At 52.2% G+C, this 18,135-nt stretch overlaps 1 protein-coding gene across 1 annotated transcript in view; it reads left to right on the forward strand.

Annotated features, from left to right (window-relative positions):
- The window catches only part of SH2B2 (SH2B adaptor protein 2), a 23,174-nt gene extending 16,998 nt beyond the window's left edge, over window positions 1-6,176 (forward strand). Inside the window, exons 8-12 of the mRNA XM_077777860.1 lie at window positions 1,249-1,340; window positions 2,629-2,720; window positions 2,803-2,967; window positions 3,403-3,611; window positions 5,651-6,176. Of these exons, the coding sequence (XP_077633986.1) occupies window positions 1,249-1,340; window positions 2,629-2,720; window positions 2,803-2,967; window positions 3,403-3,611; window positions 5,651-5,977 (885 nt within the window). The 3' untranslated portion in view covers window positions 5,978-6,176. The remainder of the gene's footprint in view (window positions 1-1,248; window positions 1,341-2,628; window positions 2,721-2,802; window positions 2,968-3,402; window positions 3,612-5,650) is intronic.
- Window positions 6,177-18,135: the final 11,959 nt, after the last annotated feature.

Raw genomic sequence — 18,135 nt, forward strand, 5'->3', positions numbered from 1 at the left:
GGGCGGGGGGGCGGGAGGAGGGACACCCGGGTGGGTCTGGGGGCAGCTCGTCCTTTTCCCAGGCTCCACGGCACCAGGGTGGCCCACTTGGGTTGCTGAGGACACACTTCCAGGCTGCCAGGGCTATGGCCATGTGCCTCCACAAAGCACCGGAGGGCGTTTGTGAGGCCAAGTCCCCAGGGAGGCCTGGTTCCACCCACCCGAAGCTGCATGAAGCCCCGCCCCCCTCTCTAGGCCCCTTGTAGGGTTTGGGTTTTACTGGGCCCTATTTGTTTAATCATGAACTCCCTTATTCGTTGAGCAAACGTTTGCCAACCCCCTACCCTGAGTCACCCCAGGTGGGAGGCTGATGAGGACTAGTCCCTCCCTGCCTGGCGTTCTTGTCTACCAGGGGAGACAGGCCCAGAGCCTCGCTCCTGACAGCTGGCTGGCCGCCGTGCTGCTGACTGAGCCCGGGAGCCCTGAGGCAGAGGGGCTCACCTGGCAGCCACACTCTGGGCCTCAGTTTCCCCATCTATTCAGACAGGGGTTAACCCCCCTCCCCCCACCAGCTCTGAGTTGCTGGGGGTCAGCAACTGCTTTTTAACGGAGACACACACACTGGAAGCTGAGAGCGCGGGCCTTGGCATCACGGGAATCTGGGGTCAGGTCCCAGGGCAGCCACTGAGTGCTGGTGTGTGCAACTCACCTGAGCTCTCTGACCCTCGGTCTTCTCCATAAAATGGGAAAACCATACCGCATCCGTCACCGCACTGCCGGGAGGTGGTCATCAGATAACAGATGTGCAGTATTGCACTTGGGCCCCAGCAGGGGCTCGCTTCTCCTCTCTGCCCCTCCAGGCGCTAAGGTGCGGGAGCCCCTGATTCCGTGTGCTAGGCCGGCTGGCCCCTCATTCACTTCAGGGTTGTGACACTCTTTTACCCCATCTCTGGGGAGTCGGGGTGCATCCCTTCCCTGGCCGGCATGGCCTCCTCAGAGACTGCATCCCCAGGGCCTGAGGAACTGTGGTCAGCAGGGCCGGACAGCACCCCTGGTGATCCCCACTGCTGCTGAAAGTGTGGCCAAGCCTCCACCCTGGGCCCCTGACCTGGGCTTGCATGCCACCCAATGGTGACCCCACTGTCTTCCCTGCTGCTCACACCAGCGAGCACCCATGATGGAGGGGTGGGATAAGCCATTTATCCTGGAGTCTGGATCCCTGGGCTGAGGGCGCAGACAGACCGGGACTCTGGGCCACCCCCTCTCCAGGTAGAGAACGGAGCCGAGTACATCCTGGAGACCATCGACTCACTGCAGAAGCACTCATGGGTGGCTGACATCCAGGGCTGCGTGGACCCCGGGTGAGTACCCAGGTGGCCTTCGGATGGGTAGATGGGGTGGGGGCCTTGCCAGGGGGTGCCCTTGGTCCCCCTTTCCAGGGTGAGGTTTCAGCAGGGGCTGAGCTCGGAAGCTGGGCTTTGCTCATGGCAGTCCTGTCCGTGTTGGTGCTGCTGGCCAGGCTCATCCCATCCCCCAACCCCAACAGGCTCTTTGAGGCCTGCTGCACAGGCAGTCTAGGGACCTGGAAGAAGGTTAGACTGACATTTTTCTTCACTCCAGGGGAGTCTGAGACCACGAGGGGCTGGGCAGTGATGGGGAGAGCCCAAAGGGCCAGGGGTCGGGGGGACAGGGTCAAGGCCCTGCACCCAGCCCTGGGGCTGAGAAGGTGTGCTGGCAGAAGTACTCACCTCTTCTGAAACTTAAAGGAAAAGCAGGCCCGAGCCAGGCAGAGGGGACCGGCTCAGTCAAAGGTGTGTGGTATGTGAGTGCCTGGGACTCGCAGGGAATGTCGAGGCCTCTGGGTAGCTAGAAGCAGAGCTGAGGGAGACTTTGGTGAGAGCCTGGGGAGCCGGTAAGTTGGGGGCAGTGGGGAGCCATGGCTAGTAACAAGCAGAGGGCAGCTGCGTGGGAAGGAGCAGCAGGGAGGCTGGCCGCAGGATCCAGGGGAGCGTCTGAGGCCAGGAGTGGGAGGGGCAGGCTGGCCAGCAGCGGAGCACTTGACAGCAGCCCTTCTGGCTAATGGGGTGAGCCAGGCCCGGGGGGAGGGGCTGCTGCCTTCTAATTAACAGATTCATTTGAAGAAGCGCAATTAAAGGCCTGAGTGCCTCCCAGGCCCCCCGATCCCCAAAGTGGCTGTAATCCCTCCCTTGCTGCCGTCCCAGCCATCTGCTCTGCCAACTCTTCCCCCAGCCCCTGTGAAGGTGAACCTCACTTTGCAGCATTTTCGAGCTGGCAGGGTCCCAGACACCTCCTGTCACGGACAGGGAGACAAAGGCCAGGGCAGGGGGGCAGGGAAGGGAGCCACCCGGGCCCCGCCTACCACCATGCCCTGCCATCATCTGACAGACACCCCCCCGGGTCCCAGGAGAAAGGCTGCACCCATTTAGCGAGCCCTCCATACGGCCCAGTCGTGTACATGGTGGCCAGACAGCGAGCTGACGGTGTGTGACACAGGGACGTGGAGGCAGAGGGACCCAGGGGAGCAGGAAAGGGCTGCCGCTGTCAGCCGGGGCATGGCTCCCTGAGCAGCCGGGTGGCTGGGGTCCGAGGGCCGTGGCAGGACACAGTTGTGCTTTCCTGCCTCCGCAGGGACAGCGAGGAAGACGCTGAGCTCTCCTGCGCCCGGGGAGGCTGTCTGGCCAGCCGAGTAGCCTCCTGCAGCTGCGAGCTCCTGACTGACGGTAGGTGGGGGCTGAGCTGGCTGGGGTCGCGGAGGGCAGGGCCAGAGGGGGTGGTGGTTCCCGGATGGCCACTTCTCTCCAGCAGCGGACCTGCCCCGGCCCCCAGAGACAACGGCAGCCGTGGTGACAGCTCCACACAGCCGAGCTCGAGATGGCGTTGGCGAGTCCCTGGTCCACGTCCCGCTGGAGACCTTCCTAGAGACCCTGGAATCCCCGGGTGGCAGCGGCAGGGACAGCAATAACACAGGTGCAGTGGGCGTGGGGTTCTGTCCCCAGCCCTCCTTCCTGGGCCCCCGCCCCAGGCCGCAGAGGCCCTTGGACTCCCTCTGAGGCCCTTCCTGAGCCTCAGAAGTCATGACATTTGACCCCTCCCACAAGCCCTGGAACATGCTTGGAGGAAGGAGTGGAGTGTAAAGGGTTGGAACCAGGGGTGGGGGACAAGGAGACTTGGCTTGTTCCCAGGTTTGTTGTTGACTTACAGAGTGACTCCAGGATAGTCGGTTGCCCTTGCCTCAGTTTACCCCATGTGCTGGACTAGCCGGTTGGGTTGGTGCCCTGCCCTGTTCTACGATCATTCAAACAGCATTTTATGTGCAAATAGCCAGCAAGCTGTTGCATCCCCTCTCTCATTTACTTACCCCCGGCCACCCCTCACTCCCCTCATGCTGTCATCCTCTTCCAGGGGAGGAGGGAGCAGAGGCGGAGCCTGAGGCTGAGCCTGAGCTGGAGCTCTCTGACTACCCCTGGTTCCACGGGACATTGTCGCGGGTCAGGGCAGCTCAGCTGGTGCTAGCGGGTGGACCCCGGAGCCACGGCCTGTTCGTGATCCGCCAGAGCGAGACTCGGCCTGGGGAGTATGTGCTGACCTTCAACTTCCAGGGCAAGGCCAAGGCAAGTCAGGGCGGGGGAGGTGGGGGTGCACAGAGGCCGGGTGGCCAGCTCGGAGGGAAGGGTGCTAAGGAGGTCCCAGGAGCGGCCTCCACGGTACAGGCAGGGCATGACTCCCCACAGGCACACCCTCACCCCACCTGTGCCCCCCCCCACCTCACTGAGGCTACAGTCAGGCCCAGATGTGGCTGCTTCACTGTCCAGATGGGGAAGCCACCCGCTTTTTGGCTGAGCCCACAGGAGGCTGGGCCCTTCTGAGAGTTTAGCTTTGACCCTGTACCTGGGGGATCGCTTACCACTGAGACCTCTGAGGGTCTCCGCCACATTGGTGCAGGGTGGGGGTCGACCAAGGCCCTCCTACCCCACCCACCCCCACACTGTCAGTTCCCCAAGCCCTCCTGGGTGCCAGCTCTGAGCCAGACCTGTGGCAGGCCAGGGCCACAGAACCTCACGCAGGTGGGATACTGTGTGCTAACAATGACCTAAGGTGCAAAGGAAAATATGACAGAATGTTGGCGGTTACAGTGTGACCAGACTGGGCAGGAACCCCAACCGCTCCCCCCACCGTCCCAAGTTTCCGATAAGGAAACAGACCCAGCCCCGGCTCCTCCTAGGACTCCGTTCCCATCAGTCCTTGCTGGAGGAGGGGGCACCCCAGGACTGCTGCTCCAGGCCTGCACTGGTGGTCAGTGCCCCAGCCCCTGGTGCGCCTGGCACAGGCCCTCCCCCGGCTCCTTGGGCATCTCTCCTTGGCAGCGCTGGCCCCGCCATGAAAGAGACAGCGCCTCCCCGGGGACACCTCCTTGGAAAGCAGCTGCCCTTCCCAGTTCCTCTGGCAACCAGGCACTTAATGCTGTCCCTGGCAGCCTGAAGTTTACCTTCTGGGCCAGCACTGCCCCCATGGCCTCCCTGGAGGGCCTGGATCTGACTCCTCCCCAAGCCGGAGGCCAGGACTGTGCCCAGCCCTCTGTGGGGCATCAGTAGGGGGAGTTGGTTGAGGGGTGGTGAAGCAGGGTGGGAGACTCCTCTCCTTCTGAGAGCACCACCCAGCCTTGAACTCACCCCAGCTACTGCCCTGTGAGGGCAGGGGGGCTGTCCGGTGTTTGACAAGTTAGTCATGGGATAGAGCAGGACCGGGGCCTCCTAGGAAGAAAGAACTCTGTCTTCCCAGCCAGCAGTTTTCCCCTTCAGATAATACACGTCTGAAAGGTTTTCCTGAAAACTGAGATGCGCCTGGGCCTCTGCCCCCTCCATAGGCCCTGCCCAGACTTGAGGCTATGGTAGGACCCCACTGTGCTTTTCCTCTCCTGGGCGCAGGGTCATGTGCATACCCCGAAACCCTCCTGTCTCTGGCTCTCTTGCTATACACGCCGCAGAGACAACCACTCTTCTTCCAGTAATACACACATAGAGCAGAGTAAGGCTGAAGCCACAGGCCTGTGGCTCCTCTCCCTGGGGCACCTGTCACATGTGGGCTCTGGAGACCCAGGGAGGAACCAGCCCTATCCCTCGTGCTTCAGGTGCTCCTGCTAGAGCACACTTGGGAGGCAACCGTGGTCGCCCCTCCCCAGCTGGCCTCAGGGCTGTTTCTACCCCTCTGGGCTTGGACTTTGCAGGAATAGCAGGCAGATTCCTCCCTGCTGGGGTGGGAGAATCACACCAACGACCTCTCTTCCCAGCTCGGTGCTGTGACTGTGGGCGAGTCACTCCCTCCCTGTGCCTCAGTTTCCCCATCTCTAACATGGTCTGAAACCCCGACCTCCGAGGGCTAGTGGAGACTGGAGTTGGGGGTGTGAAGGGCATGATGTGGGTGCTTCTAGCACAGGGACGAATGCATGGCTCCCTTCGGTCCCAGCCTGGCTCTGTTCCCCTCCTTTCCCATCCTCACTACAGGAGTAACCCCCTAAGAGGGGGCTCATGTGTGAGGTGTCCCTGCTCTGACACAGCCCCCCTCTTTGAGACCCGATGCCCCCTAAAGGAGTTTGCAAAGCAGCTGGCTAGTCCAGGACCCTACCACTGACCACACCCACCTGTGCCCACAGCACCTGCGCCTGTCCTTGAACAGCCACGGGCAGTGCCACGTGCAGCACCTGTGGTTCCAGTCTGTGCTTGACATGCTGCGCCACTTCCACACCCACCCGATCCCCCTGGAGTCAGGGGGCTCTGCAGATATCACTCTACGCAGCTACGTGCGGGCTCAGGGGCCCCCACCCGGTAAGACTACCCCCGTGGGCCTGTGTGGACAGGTGGGAGGTGGGGGGAGGGAGTCACCCACAGGTGCGCGCCGCACTGCTAGGCCGGGTGGGCCGAGGCCGGGCAGACTGGGCGGTTGTAAGCAATCTGGGCCATCAGGATCGATGGGAGACTGATAGCCCAGGGTCCGGGCCGGGTCCTGGGTGATTCAGGGCTGGCGGCGCTTCGGCATTCCCTAGCTGCCTGCGCAGGTGGGGCTCAGCGCACCTGAAGGAAGCGTCGCAGGGGCGGATAAGGGTGGCCGGCACACGCAGGTTTGTGTGTTACCTGGGACATTGGTTATCCAGGATGGGGCGCTGGGACCGGGAGCGCTGAAGGCGGGTCCTGGCTCCGGGAGTGATCCCCGGCTACCCCGCTCCGCCGGGGCTGGGGAGAANCAGCGGACCCGGCCGGCCCCAGCCCGGCGCTGGGTGGGAAAAGCGAAGCTCTTCAGTGAAGACATAAATGTTATTAAAGAGCCTGTTTTAGGGACTGCACTTGGCTCTCCTGTCGTCCTTCCTCCTGTCCCGGCCTCGGACACCGCTTCTCTGGGCCTGCGGGCAAGGGCTGGGGATACCACACGCGGCAGCCCCACCTCCTACACCCACCCCTCCCCATCCAAGCCCACAGTGGCCTGGCACCTGCCTGGCCCCCATCCAGCTCTTAGGGGATTCTCCGGGGAGGAGACAACTTGAAGGAGACACCGCGATAAAGCACTAGGCCCCACAGCAGGGCTCAGGGACACTGCCCAGGGGAAAGGGATTGGGAGGGGGCTTCAGTGGAAGTATGGGTGAGCTGTGACCTGAGCAGATGCTTGGTGGGGAAGAATGCAGGGTGGTGGTAGAGAAAAGAGGAAAAAGAAGGGGTCCTTTGGTGCAAAGACATGGTGAAGGGGGGGCAAGTCGTGGGGGCCTTGAATGCCAAGATAAGGAGTTGGTCCCTGGTTAAGAGAGAACAAGGGTGTTCTTGGGGATGATGGGGCAGGTTTCTTCCACATTAGCCCAGTGGGGGATTGGGCAATGGGAGGCTGAGTCTCCATCTCTGACCTAGATTCAAACTTGGAAGAGGACTGAGGTCCCTCCCAGCCCCAGCCTGTGCTTCCCCACAGGCGAAGGTCCAGCTGTGGCTCCTGTGTCCCCAGGCACTGGAGGCACAGCCTGCTCATGGTCCTGCACCCCCGCCCTCTGGCAGTACTCCTCTGGGGAGGATCTCCTACCTGCTGAGCCAAAGCACACCCACCTCCCCCAATCCAAACACCTGGGGCCCCAGACCCAAGGTTCCCCCCACCCAGCAGTGTCCTTGCCCAGCCTGCGCCCATGATGTGCCTTGCCCCAGACTGCTGCCCCTGCTGCCGCCCCCCAGAGGGAGGGGTGCAAGGCCGGTGCTCTGGAAAGCAGCCTGTACCTCGGCCTCCCACATCTCCATCCATTTGGCCGGAGCCACTTTGTCCTCTTGCCCCCGCGCCCTGGTGGTTTGGAGTCTGTCCCACCCTGCAGGAGGAGCGGAGATCTGGGGTGAGGCTCAAGCTGGCCAGAGGCCCAGGGGCTGGTGAGAGCTTTGTTTGGCTGCCTTCAGCCTCTCAATCATCTGGAGTCCCAGAACATTCCTCCCTTCCGGCCAGATGCTGAGCCCCAGACATCACCCCAAGCCTGGGCTCCAAACTTGTCCCCTGAGGGGACTGCCCCTTGGAAGTATTCAGAGTGGCCTCAGGGTGGGGTTGAGACGTGAACACAGTGTGTCAGCCTTCAGGCCCCCCTCCTCCTCTCCTGACACAGTGGGCCACTGCGGCGTGCTCCCCGCAGGAACCTGGATCTGGAAGTAGGGCAAAAGGCACGGAAGCCTATCGCCTTTACTGAGCTGGGGGCACATGAGAAAGTGCAGTGGGTCTGCACCAACCAGGCACTGCTCCTGGGTGTTCCTAGGGTAAAATGAATTTGGGGGTGAATAGCAGAGAATGGGGACCACCCTGGGTTCTCCAAGAGGCACCAAGGGCCAGCAGCAGGAGGTCAAGTAGAAAGGGCACTCTCCACCACGGGGTGCCCAGGGCGATACCCTCAGGTCTGCTACTCAAAGGTGCTTCCAGAAAGCCCAGACTCTGCGGGACCCTGAGGAAACTACAGCCGTTGCCCAGTGGTAGGAACATTTCTTGGGGCGGGGCGGTGCCCATGCTGTGCCAGATCGGGCCCACAGGGTAGCAGGGTGGGCGGCCAGGCAGGCCCATTGCAGCATAACAAGCAGTGCCCGAGGCGAGGGCTGGCCCATGCACGGCAGCCACATGGCAGATGTGCCCAGGCTGCCTGCTGGGGGCACTGATGGGGCCGGGGGCCGCAGGGAGTGGTACAGGAGAAGAGCCAGGTGAGAGGGGCTTGAATGCCAGGCCAGAACCAAAGGGCACTGGGGAGCCAGAGCCAGCTTGAAATGGGAGCAGAGATGGTCTGTTTTGCATTTTAGACAGATCACCCTGGGGCCAGAAGGCTGGGGGTAGGGAGTAGGGTGGATTGGAAGGGGCAGAAACAAGGGCAGGGGACCCAGGAGGGCGCTGTAGGTCTGGGGAGGGGCGGTGAGCTGTGTCAGGGCAAAGAGGAGGAAGAGGATCAGAGCTAAGGAAGATCACCCACAGACTGATGGGAGGGAGGGGAGGGGGCGGGGCCAGGGTGGAGGGAGGAGGAGGAGGGCAGGGGATCTCTGGCTTGAGACTTGGAGGCCAGTCGATTCACCTGGAGGGCTCCACCTGCGAGGGGCTGTGGAGAGCTCAGAATCCAATCCCCACACCTAGGAGAGAAGGAAGAAATCTCGCCGAGGCCAGGACACAGTGAGGCCAAATCTCGGCCCATGTGCAACACTCAGGTGACCTGGTCTCAGAGGGCTCCAGGCTAAACCAAGGGTGCAGGGTCTCTCCGGAGGGCACCCAGGCCTGACTATGTGAGGTGGTTTTTCCCTTACTCCGCCACCCACCAGCCAGACCAAGAAGGGAGGTGCTTCCCGTCCAGTCTCCAGACTTGAAGCTGAACTTGCTCCAAGCGGCCGTTGCCATGGGAATGGAGGTATGTGTGCTGGGGAAGGCCAGAGGGTCCGCACCTGTGCCTGCCCCATCCAAATGCAAAGCCAGTATTTGATGGCCCTGGTAGTGAAAATGCTTGCAGAAACAGAGTCGGTGTACCAGCAACTCAAATAAACAGTATCCTCTGCTGGGGGCTCCTAACAGCCAAGTTTGAGACCTTTTTAAATAGAAGATGTAACATTTCCTGGGTCCTGGGGTGGGGGGTGGGGGTTCTTATATGCTCAGATTAAAGGCAGCAAAGCAGTGCTGTAATGCAAATTTTGAGTAATGAATCTCCATCACTCTCCCCAAATCCTTTAAAAATATAAAAAAGATTCATCTGGCCCAAATTGCCATCTTGCAGATAGAAAAGGCCAAGAGTTCTCATCTCTTTTGTGCCTCAGACCTTGTGATAGTCTGATGAAGCCTAAGGCCCCTTGCTCAGAATGATGTTTTAAAACTCATGAAGTATGGCTGGCTCAGTCAGTGGAACGTGTGATGACTCTTGATCTTAGGGTTGTGAGTTCGAGCCCTGCGTTGGGTGTAGAGATTACTTAAACATAAAATCTTAAGTTGGGGCACCTGGGTGGCTCAGTTGGTTAAGCCTCCAACTTCAGCTCAGGTCATGATCTCGAGGCTTGTGAGTTCGAGCCCCACGTTCAGCTCTGTGCTGACAGCTCAGAGCCTAAAGCCTGCTTCGGATTCTGTGTTTCCCTCTCTCTCCGCCCCTCTCTCTCCGCCCCTCTCTCTCCGCGCCTCTCCTGCTCACACATTCTCTCTCTCTTTCTCTCTCTCCTTCAAATATAAATACACACTAAAAAATTTTTTTGAATCTTAAAAAAACTAATGAAGTAAAATGAATAGATTTGCAAAGGAAACAAATTTTACTGGAATTCAGCCAAAATATTAACTATAAAAATATAATTTGGGGTGCCCGGGTGGCTCAGTCGTTTAAGCATTCGATTCCTGATTTCGACTCAGGTCATGATCTCACGGCTCATGAGTCTGAGCCCCTCCTTGGGCTATGCACTGGCATTGCAGAGCCTGCTTGGGATTGTCTCCCTCCCTCTCTCTCTCTCTCTGCCTCTCCCGTGCTCACACATACTCTCTCTCAGAATAAATAAATAAACACTAAAAAAGATTAAAAATCATTCAAATAAAAATTTTAACTTGTGATATGGCAATCTACATGCCTCTTTATTAGCACTTTTTTTTTTTTTAAGTAGGCTCCACGCACAGCACGGAGCCCAATGAGGGGCTTGAACTCATGAACGAGATCAGGACCTGAACTGAGATCGAGTCAAATACTTAACTGACTAAGCCACCCAGGTGCCCCTATTAACACTTTAAATAACAAGCTCTAGCAGTGGCTCTAATAGCTCCGATAATTTCAAAGAATGACTAGTGTAATTGACACTTTGAAGTTTCTGCAACAACTGAGATCTGATATAAAAATATTCCTAATTTCTAGCTGTGGCAAAGCGACAGGTGCTGCTAATTACTGCTGTGGTTTCTCCTTAAATTAAAGAACTGTAGGGGCACCTGGGTGGCTTAGTCGGTTAAGCGTCCGACTTTCGCTTAGGTCATGATCTCACGGTTCGTGGGTTCGGGCCCCGCATCGAGCTCTGTGCTGACTGCCAGCTCAGAGCCTGGAGCCTGTTTCAGTCTGTGAGTCCCTCTCTCTCTGACCCTCCCCTGCTCACGCTGTCTCTCTCTCTCTCTCCTAGAAATAAATAAAACATTAAAAAAAAAAAGAAACCTAAAAAAAAAAATTAAAGAACTGTAACTCTTAGTTAGGCATTAAAGATGTGATTTTATACCCATTCAAGTTCATGGACTTACTAAATGATTTATGCATGAACCATCTCAGAACCTCAGATTAACAACCCTGCTCTAAAGAGTAAAGATAGGAGTTCCTGGCTGGCTGCATCGGTAGAGCATAAAGCTCTTGATCTCAAGGTCATGAGTTCAAGCCCCACACTGAGTATAGAGCTTACTTTAAAAAAAAAAAAAAGTGAAGGCAATTTACATGTATTTGAAATATGTTCACAAGTAGCAGAGAAACAATGGTGTAATAAGAAATCAAAAGCACACTATCCAAAAGGCCCTCTGCATGGTCTCTCATTGACTTTATTCTCCCTGTTTTAGACTGGCTGCAGAGGGCCAATTAAAAGAAAATAAAGGATTTTATGCCCATGTATTTTATGCATTCTAACTTTCAACTCGAAGCTTTGTAAATTGGAAGATAGTTTTGTAACTTCATTGAGATTAAAATCTGGTGCTCAAGAGCTTTAAAGGATACCAGCAAATTCATAGAGACAGAAAGTAGGGGCGCCTGAGTGGCTCAGTCGGTTAAGCATCCAACTTTGGCTCAGGTCATGATCTCACAGTTCGTGGGTTTGAGCCCCACGTCAGGCTCTCTGCTGAAAGCTCAGGCCTAGAGCCTGTCTTTGAATTCTGTGTTTCCCTCTTTCTCTGACCCCTCCCCTGCTCACACTGTCTCTCTCTCTCAAAAATAAACTTAAAAACATTTTAAAAAAATCATAGAGACAGAAAGTAGATGAAGGGTTACCAAGGACTTGGGGGAGAGGAGAAGTTATTGCTTAATGTATATAAAATTCCCATGTGTGGTGACAGAAAAGTTTGGGACATAGATACAGTAATAGTTGCACAACATTGTGAATATCATTAATGTCACTGAATTGTACACTTAAAAATGGCTCAAGTGAAAAAAAAATTGGCTGACACTTTTGGGGATGAGCACTGGGTGTTATATGGAATCCAACTTGACAATAAACTATTTAAAAAATAAATTAATTAAAAATNAAATAAGTTACCATTTATGCACAACAGATTGACAAAAACTACGCTCAGTACCTTCCGTAACCAAAATTGGATCAGTGAGAATTTTTAGTTGAGTAGAAGAAGTATAAATTGGTTTAGCCACTTTGAAAACTTTTTATTTATTTATTTTTTTTTTTTGAGAAAGAGAGAGACAGAGTGTGAGCGGAGGAGGGGCAGAGAGAGAGAGAGAGACAGAGAATCCAAAGCAGGCCCCATGCTGTCAGCACAAAGTCCAGCCTGGGGCTTGAACCCATGAACCCTGAGATCATGACCTGAGCAGAAGTCAGATGCTCAACTGAGTCACCGAGGCACCCCATTAACTGATTTTTTTTTTTTTTAAGAAACAGAAAGTAAAACACAATGCATAGAATGAGAGAAAAGTATTTGCAAATCATCTATCTGATAATAGTCTAGTATCCAGGATATATAAAGAACACTTACAACTCAACTGCAAAAAGATAAAATAACTCAAATTTAAAAATGAGTACAGAGGCACCTGGGTGGCTCAGTTGGTTAAATGTCCGACTTCGGTTCAGGTCATGATCTCACGGTTTGTGGGTTTGAACCCCGTTTCGGGCTCTGTGCTGACAGCCAGCTCAGAGCCTGGAGCCTGTTTTAGATTCTGTGTCTCCCTCTCTCTCTGACCCTCCCCTGCTTATGCTGTCTCTCTGTCTCAAAAATAAATAAAACATTTTTAAAACTGAGTACAAACAGAAATTGGCATTTCTGGGGCTTCTGGGGGGGTGGTCAGTGGGTTAAGCATCTGACACTTGATTTCAGCTCAGGTTATGATCTCTGTCTTGAGATCAAGCCCTGCATTGGGCTCAATGCTGGGCATGGAGCCTCCTTAAGATTCTTTCTCTCCCTCTCCCTCTGCCCCTCCCCCACTTGTGCAGGTGCACAACGCATTTACACACAGTCTCTCTCTCTCTCTCTCTCAAAAAATAGACATTTCTTTCAAGAACATATACAAGTGGTCAATGAGCTCATGAAAAAAATGCTCAACATCGTTAGCCGTTAGGGAAATGCAAATCAAAACCACAATGAGAAACCATTTTACACCCACCAGGCTGTAATAAAAAAAATTGGAAAACAATGTGTGTTGGCAAGAATGTGTAGAAAAGCTGGAACTATTTTATGTTGTTTGTGGGAATGTAAAATGGTGCAGCCACTTTGGGAAACAGCTTAGCAGTTCAAAAAGTTAAACAGAGTTACCAAATAACACGGCAGATCTGCTTCTAGGTATATACCCAAGAGAATTCAAAGCATAGGTTCACACAAAAACGCAAACACGAATGTTCAAAGCAGCACTATTCATAGTAGTCAAAAAGTGATGACAACCAGGGCACCTGGGTGGCTTAGTCGGTTGAGCGTCCGACTTTCGCTTAGGTCATGATCTCGCGGTTCGTGGGTTCGAGCCCCGCGTCGGGCTCTGTGCTGACTGCCAGCTCAGAGCCTGGAGCCTGTTTCAGTCTGTGACTCCCTCTCTCTCTGACCCTCCCCTGCTCATGCTGTCTCTCTCTCTCTCCTAGAAATAAATAAAAACATTAAAAAAAAAAAGTGATGACAACCAAAATACCCATCGGTGGATGAATGGATAAATAAAATATACTCTAACCATACAGTGGAATACTCTTCAGCCACAAAAAGGAAAAGTATTTATACATGATGCAACATGAGCGAACCTTGAAAACATTATGCTAGGTGAAAGAAGTCAGACACAAAATGCCACACATGATAATCGTTCCACATAGTCTGAAATGTCCGGAATAAGCAACTCCACAGAGACAGAAAGTAGATTAGTGGCTGCCAGGGGTTGGCAGGGGGAAGAGGGAAATAGGAAGTGATAGCTAGTGAGTACAGAATCACTTTTGTAGGTGATAAAAATATCCTGGAGTCAGATAATGGTGATGGCTGACCAGCTCGGCGAATATACTGATAACCACCGAACTGGTTACAGTTTAAAAGGGTGAATTTTAGGAGCACCCGGGGGGGCTCAGTCAGTTAAGTGTCCAACTTCTGCTCAGATCATGATCTCACAGTTTGTGAGCTCAAGCCCCCCATCGGGCTCTGTGCTGAAAGCTCAGAGCCTGGAGCCTGCTTCGGATTCTCTCTCCCTTTCTCTGCCCCTCCCCCACCCAACTCTCTCTCTCTCTCTCTCTCTCTCTCTCTCTCTCTCTCTCAAAAATAAATAAACATTAAAAAAAATTCGAATAGATTAAACAGTAAAAAAAATTTAAGGGTGAATTTTAATATAGTTGTAAATATGTGAATTACATGTCAATAACACTACTGAGTTAAATAATTTACAAATGAAGTTATTAGGGGCGCCTGGGTGGCTTAGTCGGTTAAGCGTCCGACTTTCGCTTAGGTCACGATCTCGCGGTTCGTGGGTTCGAGCCCCGCGTCGGGCTCTGTGCTGACTGCCAGCTCAGAGCCTGGAGCCTGTTTCAGTCTGTGACTCCCTCTCTCTCTGACCCTCCCCTGCTCATGCTGTCTCTCTCTCTCTCCTAGAAATAAATAAAACAGTAAAAAAAAAAACAAATGAAGTTATTAAAGAAAACTTCATACAGATCTCAAAAATAATGCTATGCTTAGAAAAGGAAAAATTTACACAAAATTCTTTGAGGAAAACTTCAGGATATACATATATTTAAACTTCTGTTTTTCATTTTTGTGTTTTAAAAAATAAATGTATGATGGTGCCCTGCCAAGGCAAAATATTTATTTTTTTTAAATGTTTCACTCTCAGTGCACAGTCCGACATGGGGCTTGAACCCATGAACCACAAGATCATGAGCCGAAATCAAGAGTCAGATGTTCAACTGACTGAGCCACCCAGGTGCTCCAAGGCAAAATATTTAAATGTCTAAATATAAGTGCTAAAAGCTTTCACTAAAAGCCATCCATTTCTAGGATAGTCCATGGATCCCAATACTTAAAATTAATAAGGCTTTGTAAGGACCCAATAAAGTATAACCATACCTTGAGTTGGTTTATCGATCACTAATCTTTATGTTTCTGGAATCATTTATGGAAAAAGTCTCACTCAGATGAGGTGTTAAACTGATATACAAGAGGACAAGATCCCCCAGACACTGATCAGCAGCAAGTTCTCTACCATGGCTGAGGTCAAATGGGAAGTGGCAAGGTTTCTTTTTGAGTTACTTTAAAATCCTGCCCAGAGGTCATGCATGGGTTTAGATATTTGCACCAAAGTCAAGCTAGGTTATGATGTGTATTCTAGTCACTGTAGCTGCATAATAACTCACCTCAAAGCTTCATGGCATAAAACAACAATCATTTTATTACCTCTCATGGTTGCCGTGCAACAGAAATTCACAAGGGGCTTAGCTGGGTGGTTCTGGCTCAGGTGTTTTTTTTTTTTTTTTAATGTTTTACTTATTTTTGAGAGAGAGAGAGAGAGACAGTGCGAGCAGGGGATGATCAGAGAGAGAGGGAGACACAGAATCCAAAGGAGGCTCCAGGCTCTGAGCTAGCTGTCAGCACAGAGCCCGATGCAGGGCTCAAACCCGCAAACCGTGAGATCATAACCTGAGCCAAAGTCAGACCCTTAACTGATGAGCCACCCAGGCGGCTGGCTGAGGTGTCTTATGCAGTCGCAGATAGATGGTAGGGTGGAGCTGAGCAGCTAGGGCTGGCCCAATATCTCCTACTCTTCCAGTAAGCCTCAGGGCCTCTCCATTCGGGCTGGTTGGGGCTTCCTTACAACATGGCGGCCTTGGGGGCTGTTGGATTGCTTACGAAGTGGCAGAAGGCCTCCAAAGAAAGGAAGAAACTAGAAAGAAAGAAACTGAACTGCATTTTTGTGACCTAAGCTTGAACAACAAATGGTATCACTTCTGCATAGGTGGTTACAAGCCTACCCAGAATTCAAGGGGAAGGGACTCAGACAGCACCTCTTAGTAGTAAAAGTGGTAAGTTTCTCAAAGAGCATATGAGGTGGAAGATATTATTTTTTTAAAGTAATCTCTACACCCAACTTGGGGCTCGAACCCACAACCCTGAGATCAAGAATTGCAGGCTCCACCTTCTGAGCCAACTAGGTGCCCCAAGATGGAAGATATTCTTTAGCCATCACTGGAAGGGAGAATCTGCCACAGTGCCATGGCTGTAACTCTCATTTTTCTCTGCTGCGTCTTATTAAACTCTAAAGAATACCACCAACCAAACTGACATTGTGGAGTTTATAAATAAAATATAAGGGTGGATTGGCAACTAAAATGTATAATAATCAAGGGTGCTGGTAGAATCTTTTTATAAATTGGCTCTTGAGATGACAGTATAAACATTCCATGGACTTATGTAAGTTGTTTCATGTAAGCTTTCTCGATACGGTTTTGTATTTTGGTAAGATATGTATCATACCCAAGGGCGCCTGGGTGGCTCAGTGGTTAAGCTTCCGACCTCGGCTCAGGTCATGATCTCACGGTTCGTGAGTTCGAGCCTCATGTCAGGCTCTGTGCTGACAGGTCAGAGCTGGAGCCTGCTTCTGATTCTGTGTCCCCCTCTCTCTCTGTCCCTCCCTGCCCCTCACTTTCTCTCTCTCTCTCTCAAAAATAAACATTAAAAACATTTTTAAAAGATATGTATAACCTAAAAATTTACCACTTTAACCCTCTTTAAGAATATAATTCAGTGGCATTAAGCATATTCATGTTGTGTTCTATCACCACTCCCTCCAGAACTTTTCCATCACCCCAAACCCAAACTCTATATACCCCGTAAACAATAATTCCCCATTTCCCCCCCTTACCCCAGTCTCGGGATAGTTTGTTTTGTTTTACCTTTTTAAGTAAGCTCCACACCCAGTACGGAGCCCAACGTGAGGTTTGAGTTCAAAATCCTGAGATCAAGACCTGAGCTGAAATCAAGTCAGACAGTTAACCAATTGAGTCCCCCCCCTCCACAGGTGCCCCTTGAGATCATTTTTCAAATGTTATTTCTCTGCTACTTCCTATTAATTGTACTTAACATTAGTGCAGTTGAATCTTTTGACTTTAACTTTTGTAAATATGTATCTGCATTTATCTACAGCCATGGAAACATTACATATAAACACTAAAAGTGCCTATGATAAAAAAAATAAACAGCAAAATGGAAATGAACAGATAAAGGATGATTTAAACATACTTCAAAAAATGTATACCTTGTTCTTAATCATTATTCTTGCTTTTGTTACTTTTTGGGCACCTAACTAGGTGCCTTAGACCTTCCAATTTCCCGGTGTCCCCTTAGAGGAAGGCTAGAACCCCTTTTTCTTTTCAAATAACAAACCTATAGACTTCTATGCCGTAAATCTTATACCAGAGTATTTAGGCTAAAAATAAAATCCGTAGCCAACACACATGCACACACCACGTGCATTCAAACCACCTATTAGATTGCATTAGTTCTTCTAAAGCTTAAAATGAAATGGTAGGGCGCCTGGGTAGCTCATTCGGTTAAGCAACCGACTATAGTTCGAGTCATGATCTCAAGGTTCATAGGTTCGAGCCCTGCTTGGGGTTCTATGCTGACAATGCAGAGCCTACTTCAGAAACACTTTCCCTCTCTTTCTCTCTGCCCCTTCCCAACTTGCGCTCTCTCTCTCTCTCTCTCTCTCTCTCTCTCTCTCAAAAATAAATAAACTAGGGGCACCTGGGTGGTTCAGTTGGTTAAGTGACCGACTCTTAGTTTCGGTCCAGGTCATGCTTTCACAGTTCGTGAGTTCGAACCTCATGTGGGGCTCCATGCTGACAACGCAGAGCCTGCTTGGGATTTTCTGTCTCCCTCTCTCTCTGCCCCTCCCTGGCTCAAGCTCCCTGTCTCAAATAAATAAACATTAAAATTTTTTAATTAAAAATGAAATGATAATGAATGAAAAGGACAAAGCTAAGGTTCTGGACTTCAGTCTCAGTGTGTCAAGATGGGGTAGCATGGACCAAATACACTCTCCATCCTCAAACAATGCCACTAAGAATATTGGACATTGGGAGGGAACAGTGATGTCTGGAAGACGGGAAGCAAATGAGCTGAGCCTCACGAGGGTCCCAGATTACTGCCTCGGAAAGGTTTCCAGGCTGCAGGGGAGGCACGGGGAAGCCAGGAAAAGCCCAGCAGCCTCTGAAAGCTGAGGACACAGAGGCAGAAATCTAGAAAGTAAAATGGCTACAGTCCATAGGGCAAGTAGCAGGAAGTGTGAGCTGCATGGTGACAGAATTACGGAGACCTGCCGAGGCCCCTCCCTGAGTATTCAGTTGAGAATACTGAATGCACGTGCAGTATGTGATGTGAAGAAACTACCAGAGGCTAGGAAGAGAACCATCTGGAAGGATCAGTGGGAACAAGGCCCCGTACTCACAACAGGCCAAAAATAGGGCATAGTTCTAACAGAGTGGGAAACCTCCA

Source organism: Crocuta crocuta, unplaced genomic scaffold (assembly GCF_008692635.1).
Source record: "Crocuta crocuta isolate KB4526 unplaced genomic scaffold, BGI_CrCroc_1.0 scaffold217, whole genome shotgun sequence".
NCBI classification, from domain to species: domain Eukaryota; kingdom Metazoa; phylum Chordata; class Mammalia; order Carnivora; family Hyaenidae; genus Crocuta; species Crocuta crocuta.